The sequence below is a fragment of the Peromyscus eremicus genome, chromosome 7, assembly GCF_949786415.1.
Source record: "Peromyscus eremicus chromosome 7, PerEre_H2_v1, whole genome shotgun sequence".
Classification (NCBI taxonomy): Eukaryota; Metazoa; Chordata; class Mammalia; order Rodentia; family Cricetidae; genus Peromyscus; species Peromyscus eremicus.
Genome location: NC_081422.1, coordinates 105,900,937 through 105,919,696, shown reverse-complemented (window position 1 = coordinate 105,919,696; position 18,760 = coordinate 105,900,937). Strand labels below are relative to the sequence as shown.

Sequence of the window (18,760 nt, the reverse complement as noted above, 5' to 3'; positions counted from 1 at the left end):
CACTGAGGCTCACTAGACAGCCAGCCTGGCCAAAATGGAAATTTTTAGGCCTGTGAGAAACCCTGTATTAAACAAAACAAAACTCCAGATGGATCATATGCAGAGGAATGATACCTGAGGTCGACCTCTGATCTTCATACACACATGCACATGCAAATGCGCCACATTTCAAAGTACCATGCTTTGAAAATCTAAGTACTTAGCCATCTTCTGTTCACTGTGTGGCAAGTCAGCTTCATTAAGATTGAATGTGTAAGTGTGCAAGCACACCCACAGGGCATGAATCCAAGCCTGTATGTGTGTGTGTTTTAATACATAATGCATACTAGGTGTTCAGAACAGCCACAGAAAGGATACCACACAGTGCACACTGCCTATAATATTGGCCCAATTGTATAATAGTTCTTGAGGAAGCTAAATTGCTCTGACTTGAGTCTCAGAATGCACAGATGTTCACTGCAGACAGAAGGAATAGGCTCAATACTGAGGGCTCACCTTGCGGCTTCTAGATTTGCCTACAGAATTGACAGTTCTGTCTTGAATGATTTTGGGAAACACTTAAAGACAAGTGTGTCATGGATGTGGAGGTTAAATATGCTATAAAGCTCAAGGAGACTCTTCAAACAAATTGGAGTCGACCAAAAGAAATGAGTGCATACAATATACCTTCAATCCCATGATCTGACTCCTCAGCCCCTTTCAGATCCCACCATGAATGCAGAGGAGCAAAACCCCAGACTTCCCAACCTCTATTTCCCCTACCCTCTCCTTCAAATCAGGCAAAAGAAAATCATAGCTTTTCTTTGTATATTCAAAAAGCAAGCAAAGAAGAAATATGGCAGTTCTTTGTCAACTGAATCACAATGCCAATTCTTCGTTAGTGGAAATACAATATTTACCTGTAAGTTTTAATGGGCTAATTCACACAAGCATTATAATGTACAAACAAAAAGCCCTTCATTACAAGAAACACCATTTATTTTTCACATTTTTCAAAGACAGAATTATTTTCATAATCACCTGACTGGCCCATTTGGACACTCATGAATCAAACATTATTCAAATATCACAACACAGATCGGATCTATCATAATTTATATATCTCTAACCCCAATGAGAATGTTCGTTAAATATTTCTTGGTGTTCTCTGGACTGAAGGGATATCTCAGTGCATAATGACACTTGCTGCCATGCCTGACAACCTGAGTGCAATCACCAGGATCCACACAGTGGAGTGAGAAAACCAACTACTACAAATTGCCCCGTGACCTTCACCCACATGTACACACACACATATACATACACATACACATGCACACATGTACATACACATACACACACAATAAATAAACTGTAATAAAACTCAAAGTATAATTTATTGACATGTCTACTAATTTTGCATATCTATAAAATATAAACAGTATAATAAGATTTTCTAAACTGGTATTTTAACCCTCACTAGTACTGGGCAAAGCACTTCAGGGTTCACCATGCATTTACTTGTCCCTCTTATGCATGTCGAAGTACGTATTATATTTTTTCAATTTATGCAACAAAGCAAATGAGCAGGACTCCTCCTTTATGGAGAGTATATTAAATTGTCAAGTAATAATAATAATAACACAGTCAATAAGATACATGACTGAAAAGACTCAGGACATGTTAGGCTTGTTTTTTTCAGTGTTGTCTGTACAGTAAAAGCATTTTAATATTAACGATACCCTACAGTAAATATGTATGATCATTTCTTCTGCAGTCATTGGTGCATTTTCCAAAATGCACTGGGATTTTGTTTTAGGGAATGGAAGTTAGAGTCATTGGATATATTACTATAACAATATTTTTAAAATGTATTTATTAAATCTTTGAGAATTTAGTGCTGGCTAGTTTTATGTCAACTTGATGCAAGCTAAAGTCATCTGAGACAGGGAACCTCAATTGAGAAAATGCCTCTTTAAGATTAGCCTGCTGAAAGCCGGGCGGTGGTGGCGCACGCCTTTAATCTCAGCACTCGGGAGGCAGAGCCAGGCGGATCTCTGTGAGTTCAAGGCCAGCCTGGGCTACCAAGTGAGTTCCAGGAAAAGGCGCAAAGCTACACAGAGAAACCCTGTCTCGAAAAACCAAAAAAAAAAAAAAAAAAAAAAAAAAAGATTAGCCTGCTGGGCGAGCCTGTAGGGTATTTTCTTAGTTAGTGATTGATCAGGGAAGGTCCAGTCTGTTTTGGGTGGTACCTCTCCTGGTATGGTGGTCCTGGGTTCTATAAGAAAGCAGGAATGAGCAATCCAGTAAGCAGCACCCCTCCATGACCTCTGCATCAGCTCCTGCCTCCAGATTCCTGCCCTGTTTGAGTTCCTGTTCTGACTTCCTTTGATGATGAACAATGATGTGGAAGTACAAGCCAAATAAATCCTTTCCTCCCCAAATTGCTTTTGGCTATGGTGTTTCAGTACAGCAATAGAAACTCTAACTTGAACAAATTTCAGACAATGTAATTTGATCATATTTACCTCAAGTTCTTCCCCTTTGCTCCTCTCAGATTCTTCATGTAAGACAGAAGTGGATGGATAAGGTACACCCAGGGTCTAGGCATCTTATCAGTCTATTACCAGTGAGAAAAAGCTTAGAATTAGAAAACTTTCAATAAATTAATATGATGGAACCAAACAAAAAAATGTCTCGTTAATGAAGTGTTGAAAGGAAAAGCATGTCAAAGCCACATGCAGAGGGTGTCTTATGTCAGGGCAGAAGCTGGTAAGGAAGGAAGGACAAGTAGATTGAAGCATGGACCACATGTGTCAGTGGACATTACATGATTGCGTCATAGGTTTACTTAAAAAAAATACCACTGAGGTTTTTGAAAAAAGAAGAATCCTAAAGTTATCTTCAACAAATCCTGAATCTGAACCAACAGTAACCCTAAAATTGGCAATTTTTCCCAGTACAAGTCATCTTTGCAGAGTCTTTGGTACTTATGGCATAAAAGCATAGGAATGGGTGTATAGTGTCAAGAACCTGGGTGTGTATTGCAAGTTGTCTTTGTATCTGAAGATAGTAGTTGACAATACTTCATAGGCGTTGCATGTAAAATCATCCATGTGCCATTTTTGAAGGACTTTTTCTTCCTATATTATAGATATTATTTCCCATTTGTGCAAACCCTTGATTTCTAGATAAACTTGAAGAATGATACCAGTGTCTTTAAGCTCAGTGGTCTGATTGTATCCCTATTTGGCAGCTTTGAAATTCCATGCTCAATACAGTTCATGAATAACTAGCCACACAAACTAAGAATACCATATCAGGCCCTAACTGTATGTAATTTATTTCACTTTTTAAATTTTTTATCGTGTCCTTCTGAGCCCCTTAAGTCTTTTCCTATATTATTTTTTTCTCTTCTTTATAACATCTTTACAAAACACACACACACACACACACACACACACACACAAAATCTTCTTGGTGACTGTTACATTTGCTTGTTATTTTGTCATTGGTAAAATTTCTACTCATACAAATCAAGAAGAACATACCAATAAACATGGGAATTTGGTAGTATGAGATGAGTTTTCATGTACTAGAGGATCTTAGTGTAAGAAATCTGATTGGGGCAAAGAGCAAAATTTAATCTTACATTTCTAAAACCTTGCATTACAATAGAAAGATTAAAAAATAATTTGACAAAACAAACCATTTAAATCCCCAATTCAGCAGATTATTAAATAATACATTTAATGAAAGAGTAACATATTCAAAATATAAGAATAACTTTTTATAATCCAATGATTTGGTATGAGTCACTATTAAGTTGCTGAATTGTTTTGCTGTTGTCTGAGATAATAGCTTTCATTATTTTGTTGTTATAAAATAATACATGATTATTATAATTACAAATCCATGAAAGTTTAGAAGTAAAGCTGCCTGTCAGCTCACCATCCATGGATAAGCCTTCTGCTAATGTTATTCCTGTTATCATGTGTTGTAGTTTTAACATCAACATAGTCAAATTGTATTTGTGTTTTTATACAGTGTTTTTACTTGCTGGTCAATATTATTGGATATTGTTTTAGAGGTCTTCATGTTACTCTAACAGGCCTCAAGTTTTTTATGCAGTACAGGACAGATCTTCACTCCTCTATTGTTATGAAATGGAATTTGGTGTTCATTTACACCCATTTCCTTCAGATTCCTTCTTAGAAATAGAATCACACTATCAAGGCAAATTGGCATGTTTAAGCTTCTTCATCCATATAGCCCAGTAATTTTACCAAAGCAAAAACATCAACTGAAGAGTCTTACAGACTCAAGCTGCCTTTGAGTAGTTTGCTGTGTCATTTGTGGCAGTCCACGGTAACTTGTTAGCCTGAATGTCCATTAACACTTAACCACGCTAAAAGAACTTGGTAGAAAATGGCTAGCAAAATGGTTTGATCTACAAAAAGCAGGAGAAACTCACTTTGGGTCTCCAGAAGTCAAATAAAAAGACATGAATGGTTCCATACCTATAGTCTCAGTGTTGAGGAGCAGGAGAATGGAAGACCCCTGGAGTGTGCTGGCTAGTAAGCCAAATCACTGAGCGCTAGATGCAGAGAGAGATGGTGTCTCAAAGTATAAGGTGGTGAGCAATTGGGGGAGATATCCAATGTATACCTCTGGCCTCCAAAAACATGTACATAAGTATATGTGTAATCTACCACACATGAATACACACAGACATATATATACCTACACTATACATATATACAAAAGAAAAAAATGATTTTGCAAAAAATACAAATTCTAAACACAAATTTGAAAAATTCTAATAATAAAAGGTACAAAAAGCTGGCAAAATGATTCAGTCTGTAAATGACCTGAGTGTGATTCCCTAGATCTCACATAGTCAAAGGAGAGAAATGACTCCAGTAAGTTGTCCTCTGAGCTCCACACAGGCACTGGGGCATGCACGTGCACATACAAAGGAAATAGTAAATAAGTGCAAAATATATATAAAGCTAACTAAAAATACTTCCACTCCTTGTACTAAAGTATAGCATATAATATCATTCAAAAGGAAATGAAGTGGAATAAAATGACAGACTGATATGAGAAATGGTGAAATCTACTTATTCAATGAGGGCACAGGACTTGTTTATTTATTTTCAGTCACAGATCCACCCCTGTGAACATTTTAATGGACATGTTCACAGTTTTCTTAGGTTTATTTATATTTGACAATCAAAATCCTTTACTGTTTACTTCACTGTCCAGCCAATCTCTCCCTCTGTGCAATGGTATTTATCTCCTATCAGATCAGCTCAACTTTTCCTGTAGGCTAGGTGACATGCCAAGGCCTCTGTTATCCTACCCTCACTACTGACTATCACCCCCTACCAACTATCACCCCCACTCCCACCCCCATTCAAGAGAGTTCAGCTCTTCCTTTCTGCGTAGGGAGGGCAAGATTCAGCAGAACTACTTGGAAGAAGAGTGACAAGTTTGGTCTTAAGAGCTTAATAGTGAGGCTAAACTGTTTAAAATACTTAAAGATAAGCATAACATTCAAAAGAGGAGTAATAATGAATGTTCACTTTTTAAAGCTTCTATTGAAAAATGTTTAACTAAGATTGGAATTGATTGAGTAGAAGAGAGATTTGGTTATCTTCACCAGCTACCCTCTTTTCCATGAGTTCCATCTAAAGGAGGAACAATGTAGAGTCAACTTAAATATTCATTTTTTTCCCCCAGAGAGGCCAGGATGATGGCAGGAGATGAAGGCATATTCACTATACAGGAGCAGGGGGTCTGCCATATGTGCTATAAATTGTGGGAAAAGGTTTTTTTTACCTTGTGATAAGGAAGCTATTACTCATATAAACTAAGCATTAATTTTATTTCCTATGCATTTTAGCAATGATATATAGAAAGGTAGACATGATATCTCATGAAGCAAATTCTTAAAAAAGAGACAAATTGATACATGTCCATGAGGGACATAGCTAAGTCCACTTATCATCATTTAATAAATGCGTGGCCTTTTTTTTTCCTGTAGCTTTGAGAATTGTTTTTGAATTGCATACCTGTATTCACAGACTAAAAACAATTCATTACCATTTGAAATACCATCCCTAAAAGTATTACTTTAGTGTCATTCATCTTATGACTCAGAAATAATACTTGTTCAATTAGTTGTAAACGTGATTTTTTAAATAGCTGTGATTCAATGGCCCATTGTCAGTAATTTTAATTCAATTACTGTAGTATTTCAATTTATACTTTGGTTAGGTCTAAAGTCATGAACAGTTCTCCATAAAGCCAACATGGAAAAAAAGTTACTACACTTGCTTAATTATTCTTAAACAAATTTCAAAATTACTTTATGAGCATTTAAAATATTTTTCAAGAAACCTTACGGAGCTAATATTTTTCTAACTTTTGAAAATATCGTTAAAGAAGATAACTTTCAAATCAATCACTGAGAATGCATTTTGTATAATATATATATATATATCAAAGTATGAAATATTGTTCATATTTTTTATGAATAACAACACACCTTCTGATTAAGTTTTGTCATGCTATCAAATATTTTTCATGCACACATACATATATGTGATAAATGTTGCTATAAATAACAGCACTATGATGAAATGAGATTTCAGAAGGAATGATGAAATAGAACTCTGTCACACTTTACACTAAGATGTTCTTGGAATAAGGAGCCAAAAATGAGGAGGATTGAGATTTCTTCCCTACCCAAGAAACTCGGACTTTTGTAAGAAGATTTTAATGATTAATAAACATAAATTCAATGTTTAATGATCTTTCTGTTTTCAATTTGAATTTATGCTCCAGTGAACCAAACTCTCTGATGTCCTGTTCTATAATTACAGAAATTGTGACTTCATATCTGACTGAGTGACTCTTGATCAGTCCCTGAGCTTTAATGATTTGTACACAGCTAAGCAAAATTGTCTCTCGTCTATACATTGATTGATTGATTCATTCAGCCAAGTGTTTCCCGGGCACCAGGTTTGGATATGGCCACTAAGGATTATGGTTTGTAAGGAAACAGTGTCCAACCCACATAAACTACCTACCAGCTAGCATTCTGAATTCTCACTCAAATACATTTTATCTTGAAAGAAGAAATTAGACTAAACAAATTTACCTTGTGACCATGCCTCAAAATGTCCATCTTCTCAGGTTCTCTCATTTGTGTGTAAATATTTGATGGCTGTTAGAAACAAATACAAAAAGGATAGCTGTAGATTTAGGTAAATAATTTCATTTATTAGGGCTTAACAGACTAGTGCCTGAGGATATCAGAAGAGACTAATTAACATTGATATGATATAATTAACATTGATGTAATCAACATCTTTATTTAAGTTGACATCCTCATTTTAATTTCTAAGGGGGAGAAAATGATAGAACAGCCAAAGAAATGTTGGTTGGAAATGCCAGGACAGTAAATCATTTGGGGAAGTTGTCATTTACCCCAAACTGTAACTGAACATGTTGCCATCATAAGACTTCACTGCCATGCATTCATTGACTACCTTATATCAGCTTTGTTCATTCCTACTGTCCCATTTCCACTTCCGGATCATTTGTTATATTTTATTATATTTTAAGTTTGGTGGAAAATGTTTGCATTGATCGTCAAGATGAGGCTCCTTGGTTCTTTAAGTTGAGGGGTGAGACCTCCCCACCGCCCCAGAACTCACCTCCAGCCCCTTGTGCACTGTATAGTCAGAGGGACTACACCACCATGTCCATTGGGATGTAACCACACAGTTCAATGACTGTGGTTTCATGGACAAATCTATAGTTATGGAATCAAAATAATCACTGAGGGATGCTTTCCTCATCTTAAAAAGGCCATCTCCTTCTGCACTCCACTTTTATCAACACAATGGGACATAAGGATGGCATCATTTCATAAATCTTCTGCACTGTAGTTGGCACAAGCTGAGCTTTTCTCCCCTTGCCTGCTTATCACTGCTGTCCTAATGTATGGACTAGCATCAAGGAGAAGGTGCTTCTCATTCTGACTTGAATTAGACACTTAATTCCTTTTGTCACCAAAGTGCTGTTTGTGAGGAGAGATTTTCTTAATTGCTGGTCACCCATTTTAGAACGTAGTCACTATAAAGTGGCTTCCTCTGTGATACTAGGAACCCAGCAGAGGCAGGAACTCCAGAAGTCATGAGACAGCTGTTCTCAACCCAGAGACAAACACTTCAGTATGTCCTCTGTGATGACCCCCAAGCCTCAACTCAATTGTTGGGTGTAGTGTGTGTGAAGTGCCAATCATGGGGAATTAACCCATAATAATTAAGAGATTTGGCAAAATCAATTGACCAGTCAGTAGTATGCAACTACTTAGAGCCTTCTCTGCACACTAATCACAAATAAGTTGTTTAAACAAAATGTCACCAGCTTTCTTAATTACTGACCTGATCTAGAAAACATGGACCAGAAGGTCAGGGGCTAAAGAAGCCAAATTTCAGAGCATTCATTATCGGGAGATGAACAGCTGTAAACAAAACTCTCAGAGTGGACCCCAAAGATTCTCAGTGTGTGCTAAGAGCAGTGGCCAGAAGTGAGTGAGAGGACAGATGCTATGTTTTAAGTCTGTGTAGTTAGCTGGGCCTGGTGGCACAACCTGTAATCCTACCCACTTAGGAGACTGAGGCAGGAGGCCACTGGCTCAAGACCAACTTGAGCTACAAAGTGAGTTCAAGACCAATCTATGCAACTCAGTGAGATCAGGTCTCAAAACGAAAAGGAAAAAGAAGGCGGGGGATGCAGCTCAGAGTTAGAGACCCTGCTAGAGTCTCTAGATTCAATCCCCAATACCAGAAAATAGGAGCACTAAAAATAACTGCATATTTGCTTGAGGGTATGCATGGGGAAATTCTATGTGTTGGAGAACTACCAAAGGTCAAAACAACTAAGAAAAGCATCAAAGCGCTGCATGTGTTGGGAGCTTTACTGTTTCTGTAAGTTCATCCCTGGTGATGGGCATGCAGCAAGCAAGGTTCTGAATTGGAAATAACAAAAGGTATTGTAACCCACATGTAAAGTGACATGTTATGACCTACCTGTATATTGCCAGCAATTCCAATTTCACAATCAAGTATAAACCCCTGTTCTCTCTCTCCTTCCCTCTCTTTCTTTTAAGTTAAATGCCACTGTGGGGGAAAACACACTAAGAACTAAGTTTAATCAGATGGGAAAAAATACTTTTTTATTGATATGTTTTACTTTGCTGGCAGACCAGAGCAAAGGTTTTGTGAACATTTAAAAGATGAAAAAAGTGAAGAATCCCAGAAGCGGTTTATCTTGAAGCGAGATAACTCTAGTATTGATAAAGAAGACAATCAGGTTGGTTCTCAAGTTTGAGAGTGGCTGACATTGTTGTTTTTGAAGGTGGGCTGATTGATGTTCTTGTTGTCCCTCTGTGGTCCCCTCCTGCTTCCCAGCCCTCCCCTCTGCCTCTGACAACTGCTGCCCTCTCTCCAACCCCTTGGCCTCCATTGCCTCCCCTTCTGGCATTCAGTGGGTAGCCACATGGTGTTGCCCCAGTTGCTTAGCAGAAGCTCTGTGTTGGGCTGCATGGGTGGTGCTTGGCGCAGTCTTTGCTGCATGTTGTGGTGGGGGTTGGGATGCCGCAAGCTCCGAGCTGTGGGGATAAGCTTGTCAGCTGCATTTCCAGATGTCTGTGTAACTCTGCCAGTCGCTCCACTCCCTACAGCTCTGTCCTTCCGTTGTGCACAATTTGAGCTGGATTATCAATGAGGACGGATGAGCCACCGCTGTAGCTGTAAAGAACATACCTTGTTATGGTGAGGACAGGAGGATTTTGCAACTATCCTAAAAATAAGTCTTCACAGAAAAGCATCATCGAGTTTACGTTCTAGTCTCCCACCCTTCTTCCCGCGTTTTATGGTCTATGTAACGTGTTTGCTCGTTTGCATGAAGTGTAGCAAAAATTGATCCCTGTGTATTTTGCCTGTGACAAAACACTATGTCATTCTATCTATCAAGAGCCCTAATCATGGTCCTTGAGCAAAGGTAAAGAGACCTTACTGGATCTCTCCTCTGCGTGGGTAGGAAGGAGGGAGGTTACAAGCAAGACGACTAAGTAAATGACAGAATCAAAAAAGAAAACAATAATAATGACAATAAGAACATCAGAAAGTCAGGAGAGTGCCCTGACAATTGTACTTGGTGTCTGACAATCCAAATAGATATTTTTGAAACATGCCTTTGCTTTAAAATTCATAAAGGTAAGACAATATGTATCTTACTCAAGATCTCATATTAATTACTCAAAGTGAGTCACCCTGAGCCGGCGTGTGCATCTCTGAATGTGAGTTTTTAAAAAATAGATATATAAAAAGTCTATTCCTCATTTGTACCTCCTTGTCTCCCACCACTGCTGCCCCCGGCCCTGAGCTGCACCGGGGCTCTTGTTGACTCCGAAACATGCCTGTGTTGTATACTCTGTGGGTGTCTGATGAATGCATGGATGAATGCACTTAGTGCAGAGAGTACTTTGTCCAGAGTGGCAAATAGGTGGGAGGGCAGCTGAGATGCAGGGAGTGGGTCAGAGAGGGTGAGGACTCGCAGTTCTCATGCTGGGTCCTTTGGATTGTTATTTTAGCCTTCTTTGCACTGGCATTGACCATGATCAACAAACAGGTTTTCTAGGCCAAGCTTATGTTCCCCAGGCAGTTCACAGGTCAGCCACAGAGTGAACAAAGAAACCTTAGGAGCCAGAGACTAGCCACAGGTTCATTTCAGATTCCCACTTTCTCTGTTTTCTTGTTCTTTCTTGAGATTCCAAATATTCACAGCCACTTCATCCCTCAGGCCCCCTGAACTCACTCTTCACTCTTTCCATCAACCATTTGCCTCCTGTTGTGGTCAGATACATACAGCAAAGGGAAAAAGGACTATTCCTGGCTGTCCCATCTCTGGACCAATTCTCAAGGCATATGCAAGGCTGCTCATTTTTATAATATTCATTCTGCTTTCCTTCATAGAGGATTAACCAGGAGTAGCACATCCTTCTTATGTCAACACGTCACACACAGATATTACATACACACACAGACATATATGCATACATACATACAACCACACACACAGACACACACATACACACATCACACATACATGCATACACACATGCACACAGGTCACACACACAGATACATTCACACATATACACACCATACACACATCACATACACAGATACATACACATATAAACACCACACACATGCATACACACACACATATCATACACAGATACACACAGGCATACAAATACACACCACACACACACACACACACACACACACACACACACACTCACACAAACACATGCATATGTTAGTTCATATCCCATGGCCTAGCCTCCTCAGGGAGCAGAGGGAGTGGGGCTTGTCAGGCTCCAGTTATCTAAATGAGCATTTATTATTCTCAGTTGACAATTGCTTAACAGCTCAACATGGATAACCCTCCTGATTTCTTTTCTCTGTTCAGCAAAACAGAATGCATCCATTTAGAGATGACAGACGAAGTAAATCAATTGAAGAGAGAGAAGAGGAATATCAGAGAGTGAGGGAGAGAATATTTGCACATGATGTGAGTAGTTGTTTTAATTGCCTCTTGAGTACGGTCCTTCCATTAGCAGAAAGGCCCCTCCTTTCTCAGACAGGAAGCTGTCAGGGAGTACAGAGGCTGGGACCAAGGAGAGAGTCACAAAGCAGAAAACACCAACATTTCTGGGAAAGAACCTGGTTCAGGGATGTGGTGGAAACAGGCCAAGAGTCTGCGTGTGCTCCCGGGATAGAGATGGGATTTGGGTCACTGAAAGAGACAGTCAATGGAGAAAGGGTTGTCAGTTTCTGAAATTCCTTTACATCCATAGTAGACAACAGATCACCTACTAGTGAATTAAAAAAAAAATCAACATTAGGGACACAGATATGGCTCAGTGAGTATAATGCTCACTGTGCAAACATGAGAGAACCTTAGTTTGGATCCCCAGCACCCCTGTTAAAGGCAGGCATGGGGCAGACTTCTGTACCACAAGCACTAGGGAGGCAGCAACAGGTCAATCCTGAGAGCTCAGTGGCCAACCAGTCAAGTTAATTTGTAAGCTCCTGGTTCATGGAGAGACTCTGACTACAAACAGCAATGGTAGAGAGCAATGGAAGAAAGTATCTGTGTGCATCTCTGGTCTCCTCACAAGGACTCAGGCACACATGTGCAAATACCACACAGGCTTGCTTGCACAGATGCCTGTGTGTGTGCTTGTGAGCATATACAGAGTATCTTCTGAATTCTTGGCAAATATGTACACTTCATTATGCAAGAGCTAGATGATAATGTTCACTCCCCCTCTTGATTTCAGATCAAATCAAATCTATGAACAATTTGTCAAGGGAATAATCACAACAATCACAAAACAACGTCTTTTAATTCAAAACAAAACGAAGAAAATGTGGTTGAGATTTAAAAAAATTGTTTTTACCCATTATGTTCAAGATCAAGTACAATTTAGTTAGATAAAAATTAAAATATAAAAATTAAAAACTGGATTTTAATGCAAACAAGTTAAAACACTGAGAAACTGCCACAGCTTTCTATTCTATTTCTTTCTATTCTTGGGAGCTTCCTCGGGTGTTAGGGAGCCGGATCTCTGCAGGCTGTAGAGGATGCTCCAGTGTGGTCCTCTGTGGTCAACACTTCCAGCATGCTCAGCCAGGCCGAATCTCTGCCGCTGTGCCTTGTTGCTGGAGGACACACCAAGCCAGCAGGACACTTGGACTTTGCTCTTCAGTTTTGGGGAGACTGCTTCAAGCCAGGGCAAGTGTCAGCAACCCCCACTCGTGGTAATTCTGTAGCTTGAAGTCGTAGAAGAGGCAACGTCTGCCATTTAGGTTTCACCCTTATATCCCTACTCTTCTTGAACACACCGAAATAGAAATTGAATGATTGCATACTCTGGCCCAGACCTCTTAAATTAAGAGAGCATGAGAGAGGAAAGTGAAGGTTAGCATAGCTGGAGGTGTGGGTGCAAGTCTAGAAACTATGTGCGGCCTTCTCACACCCTTGTTATGGTCAGAATGTACCACGAGACGTATTGTCACTGGAAGAGAAAATAAAATGAAGGAAAGTTTTGCCCTTGTCATGAGAGGGCAAGAGAATGTAGTGAGCTGGGAGGCAGCCTATCTGCTTCTGAAGACCTTCATAGAGACAAGTTCTCCAGAGTGTTCGTTTGACTTTTAGTCTTTAACTCCCTCCTCTTTTACGTGTCTTACCTATATACAAGCAGTTTTCCCTCACGCTCTGGTTCTGACAAGTCAAGGGTTTTGAGAATGTGTCAATATATTGAGAAGCAAATGTCCATCATACAGACATGGCATAAACAACCTTGTTTTTGTTATTATCTTAATAAAGTTATGCTCCATTGTTGGAGCTAGGTGCCAGGAAACATTATCTCAGATGCCTGTCTGGAATAAGAATGGAACCATGATTTTTAACTCCTCTTAATAGTTGGCCAGGAAGATGGCCACAGGGAAAAGGGGCCTACATGGCTTTCTTTCATTGGGGAGAGAGGGACCAGGAAAAATATTTGAGGCACTCTTGGCCACATTAAGCTTCACTGGCCACAGGGATGGATAACACTCTTTTCAACTAAAAAGTAGATCTAAGTACAACAGAGCTTCAGTGCAAAGCTACTGCCGGTACCTCACTAACCCTTGACCCACATCATTTGCCAGTCTGTTTCTGGCACTACCTGCAACCTGATAATGCAGGGCAGGGTCTTAAAATGAGTGTCCTTCAGTCAAAATACACTCACAGATACTACACAATTGAGTGACACCCTTAATATCATTAGTAAAATGATGTTGTTTGTGTTTCTAAGGGGGAAAAAATCTTCCCATTGTTTAATACCTTTCTATAAGTTCTCTTGATCCTTCAAAGCCTAAAAGGGGAAAACTTATGCCCACTGTCATTCCTTTAGCTCACAGAGATACTCCTGTCTCTGGCACTCTGTGGTTACCTCCTTACTGAATAGGACAAGTTAATCCCAAATTTAGCAGCATAAAGCAAACAATAACTACTTAGGACCTCACTGTCTCTCTGGGTCAGGCATCAGGTGCAGCTCGGCAGGTGGTTGTAATGCCTAATCTGTAACAGAGGTCTCCCTTCAGCTCCTAGCTGAAGGTTTGACTGAGTAACTGCCAGCTGCTTCCAGATCTACTCATGTGGTGACTGGCAGGCCACCCTGTTCCCTGGGACCAGTCTATAGTTGGTCATTTTCTTCGAGATGAGCTTCCCTGGAGACTGCTGCATGTCTCCAAAAATGGCAATTCACTTCCCCAAGAGAATGTGAGTCATGAGGCAAACGGAAGCAACAGTCTCTTACGATGTCATCGTGGAGGTGACCGTTTCCCCTCCCACTGCATACTGTCGGATACACAGGCCAACCTCAGGTCAATGTGGGAAGACTGTGAGTGTTAACAAGGAAGAAGAGGTGACTCAGTAGTCACAAGATGCTGTCACAGCATCTATCAACTCAAGATTTCAAGGATGGAACATGGCCAGACGAACTTTCTTGAACACATATATACCTTAACACATCTTCCTCACCACTCACACATTGACAGCCCACTTCATGGGACACTCTTCTATGTACTTGCAGTTCTCTAGCTGACTGATCATTATTACACTCAGACTGTTGATCGTTTTTCATAACGAAAAGATCATTTTTCACAAAATAATAGTTACTTTTCATTAAGCCAACTATTAAACCAATACAAAGGATCCAGCATAAGGACCCTGTGTTTTAGAAGTCTAATCTTTATTCCAACTATTCTTTGATTTTATTTTCTTATAATTAAAAAAAAGCAGAATGAGCAAACAAGTTTTGCTCAGCAATTATTACTTAAATAGTGGCTACTCAAATATCGAATATGTGTATACATTTTCCGGAGCTAACAATAGAGAATTCAGACATCTTATTTACACTTTAGCAAAACTCAGGTTTATTTTAAAATTAGAAATGTTCTCGAGTGTTTTGAGGAAGTGTCTTGGTGTCTCAGATGTGAGTGTGAGTGTTTGAGAAGCAGTGTGCATGTGTGTCTGTGTGTGTTTTTTTATGCAGCCACATGAACAAAATAGGCATGTTACCAGAAACAATTTCAAATACGGTTTCCAAAGCTTGGTATCTTGAGATAAGACTGCTACCTGAGAGTCGGATAGTTGTAAGTGTGCAGACAAATTTAGCTCTAGAATAATAAAGCAATGTATCTCTATTGTCAGTAATATTTGAAGATATAATGATTTCTTTGGTGAGAATTTAATCTCATTTTTCTGGTCCTTTCCATCTGATGTTACTAACCTTGGGAAGACTGGTTAACAAAGCAGGGTATTTGAGAAAGGCCTGTCTTGCCTGGAAGGAATTTTGCTGAAGACATTGGTATGTTGATAGGGCTCCCAGAAGGCTCCTGCTGGACCCTCCAGCAAGTGTGGGGTCTGTCCTCTGAGAGCTGCAGAGAGGGCACAGGCTGTGAGCACAGTGGGGGTGGGATGTGGGGGAGAACCCTAATCCATTAAGCAAAAGCATTTTCTTCTTTGAAAAAAAAAGAGTCTTTTAAATATTCAGGTATGCACATAAGTGACAGCTTTAAATGTTGTACTTAATTACTGTGACACTTTCATCTTTCTCCGCCATTAAATGTGCAAGTTATTAATACTCCCTTTTCCAAAGTTTATTTCCACCAGCCACTGAGTCACAGCCCATAGCTGTCTCACTTGTGAGAATGTGGGGAGCCTGGGGAGGCTGCTTTTGAGGATCTTTCTAAACACTCAGGTGCAGACTCCTGAAGGACGTTTTTGGGGACAAGTATCTTTGACTTGTTGGTGTCTTGCTTTTTCACTCAAAGAACTGAAGTTGTTGAATTTCTCCTCCCCAAATACTTTGTGGTTAAAAAGTCTGAAGATGTCAGACTGTCTTTGATCAATTTCCTCAAATAGATTGATTCTCCAATTCCAGGGCCCGGTGGTAACATTACAAAGCCCACTGACTTCTTCCCAACTATTGAGGAGACATCATGTCTAAACATAACCTTTGGCTTAGTGGAAGAAAGTGGTTTCACTGTCAGAATGAAAGTGGAAAACAATATCTGGCTTGCCTCTCTGAGTGCTGGCTTCATGAACTGCAAGTTTAATTTGAAGAATTGCTGACAGGGACTGGGGAGATGGTTCAGTGGGCAAAGCATAGGGGCATGAGTTTGACCACCCAAACTCAACCAAGAAACTGTGGGACATAATATCACATGTTTATAACCCCCCTGGGGAGGCAGAAACAGGTGGATCCAAGGGTCTCTGGCCAACTAACCTAGACTTCTTGGTGAGTTCTAGGTCAATGAGAGACCCTATTTCAAAAAGGCAAGGTGGAGATCTGTGAGATGGCTCCCAGGTACAGGCACTTGTCACCAAGTCTGACAACCTGAGTTCAAGGCCCAAATACACACCTGAAGAAAGGAAAGAAATGACTCCTGCTAGTTGTCTTCTGAACCCTACGTGTGCACATTGGCATGCACACAGACTCGAAAATTCACACACACACACACACACACACACACACACACACACACACACACACAATAGTTTTTAAGCAACAAGCCAAGAGAATACAACATAGACAGCCCCTGAGGAACAATGCCTGAACTTGTCCTCTGGCTTCCACAAATGCACATACTTACGTGCACAGACATACATGAATATGTGCACACATGCATGAAGAGTTGCCAAAGAGTCATTGCTATTTCTGTAGTGCAACGGATCTCTTAGGTTCCTATTTATCCCTTCTCTAGGTCACTTATTCATTTTACACACAGAAAATGGTGCATAAACAGATAAACACCTAACACTGAATACAGTTCTGAATTATTTCCCAGGCACAGTGTGCTGTTACATGAGCACGTCCCTACTCTATGTAGACTTCTCTTCTTTGTTTAAATTTAACCCGATTCATCTTTTCTCAGCAGATAAAGATGGTAGAACTTTATCTTCCCTAAAGTTGGGTCAGTAAAGGAAGTAAAACAAGAAAGCTGTTGACTTTCTCTGTGAAAAACCAGAGAAAGAAACAAACACTGGATAGCATTTTTTAAGTTAGTTTCTATTGGCCAATGTTTGTCTTCTGTTCTGCTCCTTCCCTCTAACTCAGAAGAATAACTGATGACATTTTTTCAATTTTGAGAGACTTGTAGTCTCTCTCTTCCATGAGGATGTATTGCACTGAGACAGGGATTTCAGGATTTGGTTTCACAGCTCTGTCATCCCTAGGAGGGTCATGTTGAATCTGCTTCTCCTGTCTTGATTTGAACCTGTGCCCTTGACTGGTATATGATGCTGCATGGCTGCTCAGGACTCAGCAGTCTCCTGTCTCTCCAGCTGTTTCACTCACATTTCTCTTTTGACCTTGATCCTGACCTGGAACTTAATCTGTTCATTCTTGAAGAGTTCCTGATGGGAAAATACCCTGTGCTGCTGAGAGCTGGTTACTCTGCCAACAACACTAACCTATTTTTCTCCCTTTAAAATACTCATCTTTTGTACATAATTTTCTTACTCTTTTTCCCCTAGGAAGGGAAAGTAGTTTTAAAATCAGGCAAGGATTTGAGAGAGTTCGGCCAATCCAGCACATCTGACATGGTGCCTTTTTTTATTTTTATTTTTCAGTCAGTTTGCTCCCAGGAAAGCCTATTTTTGGACAACAGGTAAAATGAAATTTATGTTTCTTGTGTCTTTAGAGGAATGGTTTGTCATGTGTCCTATACATTCTCATGTTCATATGTATTGCATATATAAGTGTATACTTGAATATATGTATGAGAACATGCATATATCTATGTATACACACATGTATATGTTACTTGATATGTTTAAAAACAGTTTGATTATGGGGAAGAAGTTTTCTCAGTTACTTCCAGACAGAGGCAGAAGCGTTTTCCATCAAAGTCTCTGTTTCCGGCTCTCCCGAAGATGTAATCCCTGCAGCCTTGAAACGAGATAAGAGCGGAGACCATGTGGGCATTCAGCTCCTCTAGCTTACTGGCCAGGCTGCTGAAAGTGTGTTCAGCCATTTCGTATGTCTTATCACCTTAAATAGCTATGAAAAAAAAGAAAGAAAGAAACAGATTACTATGATTTTAAATTTCAAATTATAAAAATCTCCCTGTCTCCCTGAAAGGGCTGATGTGAAAAGTTAATCTAAAGCACTTTCACGTTTATCGGTCAGGCTTGCTTAAGCCTTAGCCGGGGAGGTGCTTGATAAATAGAGTGTTATGGAGTTTATAGAGTGTCTTGGGGTCAAGGGCAAACATTTTAAATGTAACCTTTTAGAACGTACCGCTCTGAAACATTTTAAAACTGTCACAGCTATTAAAATGTCCCCATGATTCAATTTTGTGGAGTCCAGACAAATGAAGTAAGTGACATGAGCTTACTAACCACGTTTAACATTAATCAAAATCTGAACTTGATTTAGAAACACAGGATTCCTAAATAAAGCAGCTGTTAATTTGATTTCAGGTCTCAGCATAATGGGTGTCCCTATAAGACTGATTAAAATCGAAGCTGATTAAATGCTAGTATTCAGAATTTAAACCTGACATTAGAGATAACTAATAACTAAAAGAAAAAAGTCACTGTATTAGCAGTTGGCAATGTTGAGAGAATCACATCT

General features: G+C 39.6%; 1 protein-coding gene across 17 annotated transcripts in view; it reads left to right on the top strand.

Moving 5' to 3' along the window:
- Arpp21 (cAMP regulated phosphoprotein 21) overlaps positions 1-18,760 on the top strand; it is a 121,130-nt gene that overhangs the window by 16,480 nt on the left and 85,890 nt on the right. For 9 of the 17 annotated variants that reach the window (XM_059267156.1, XM_059267152.1, XM_059267154.1 and 6 more), the window contains exons 8-9: positions 9,261-9,369; positions 17,755-17,792. The exons of 1 other annotated variant lie outside the window; for it this stretch is intronic. In XM_059267156.1, the coding sequence (XP_059123139.1) occupies positions 9,261-9,369; positions 17,755-17,792 (147 nt within the window). Of the gene's footprint in view, positions 1-9,260; positions 9,370-11,538; positions 11,641-17,754; positions 17,793-18,760 lie in introns of all 17 variants that reach the window. 7 more of the 17 variants (XM_059267147.1, XM_059267144.1, XM_059267146.1 and 4 more) reach the window with 2 other exon arrangements.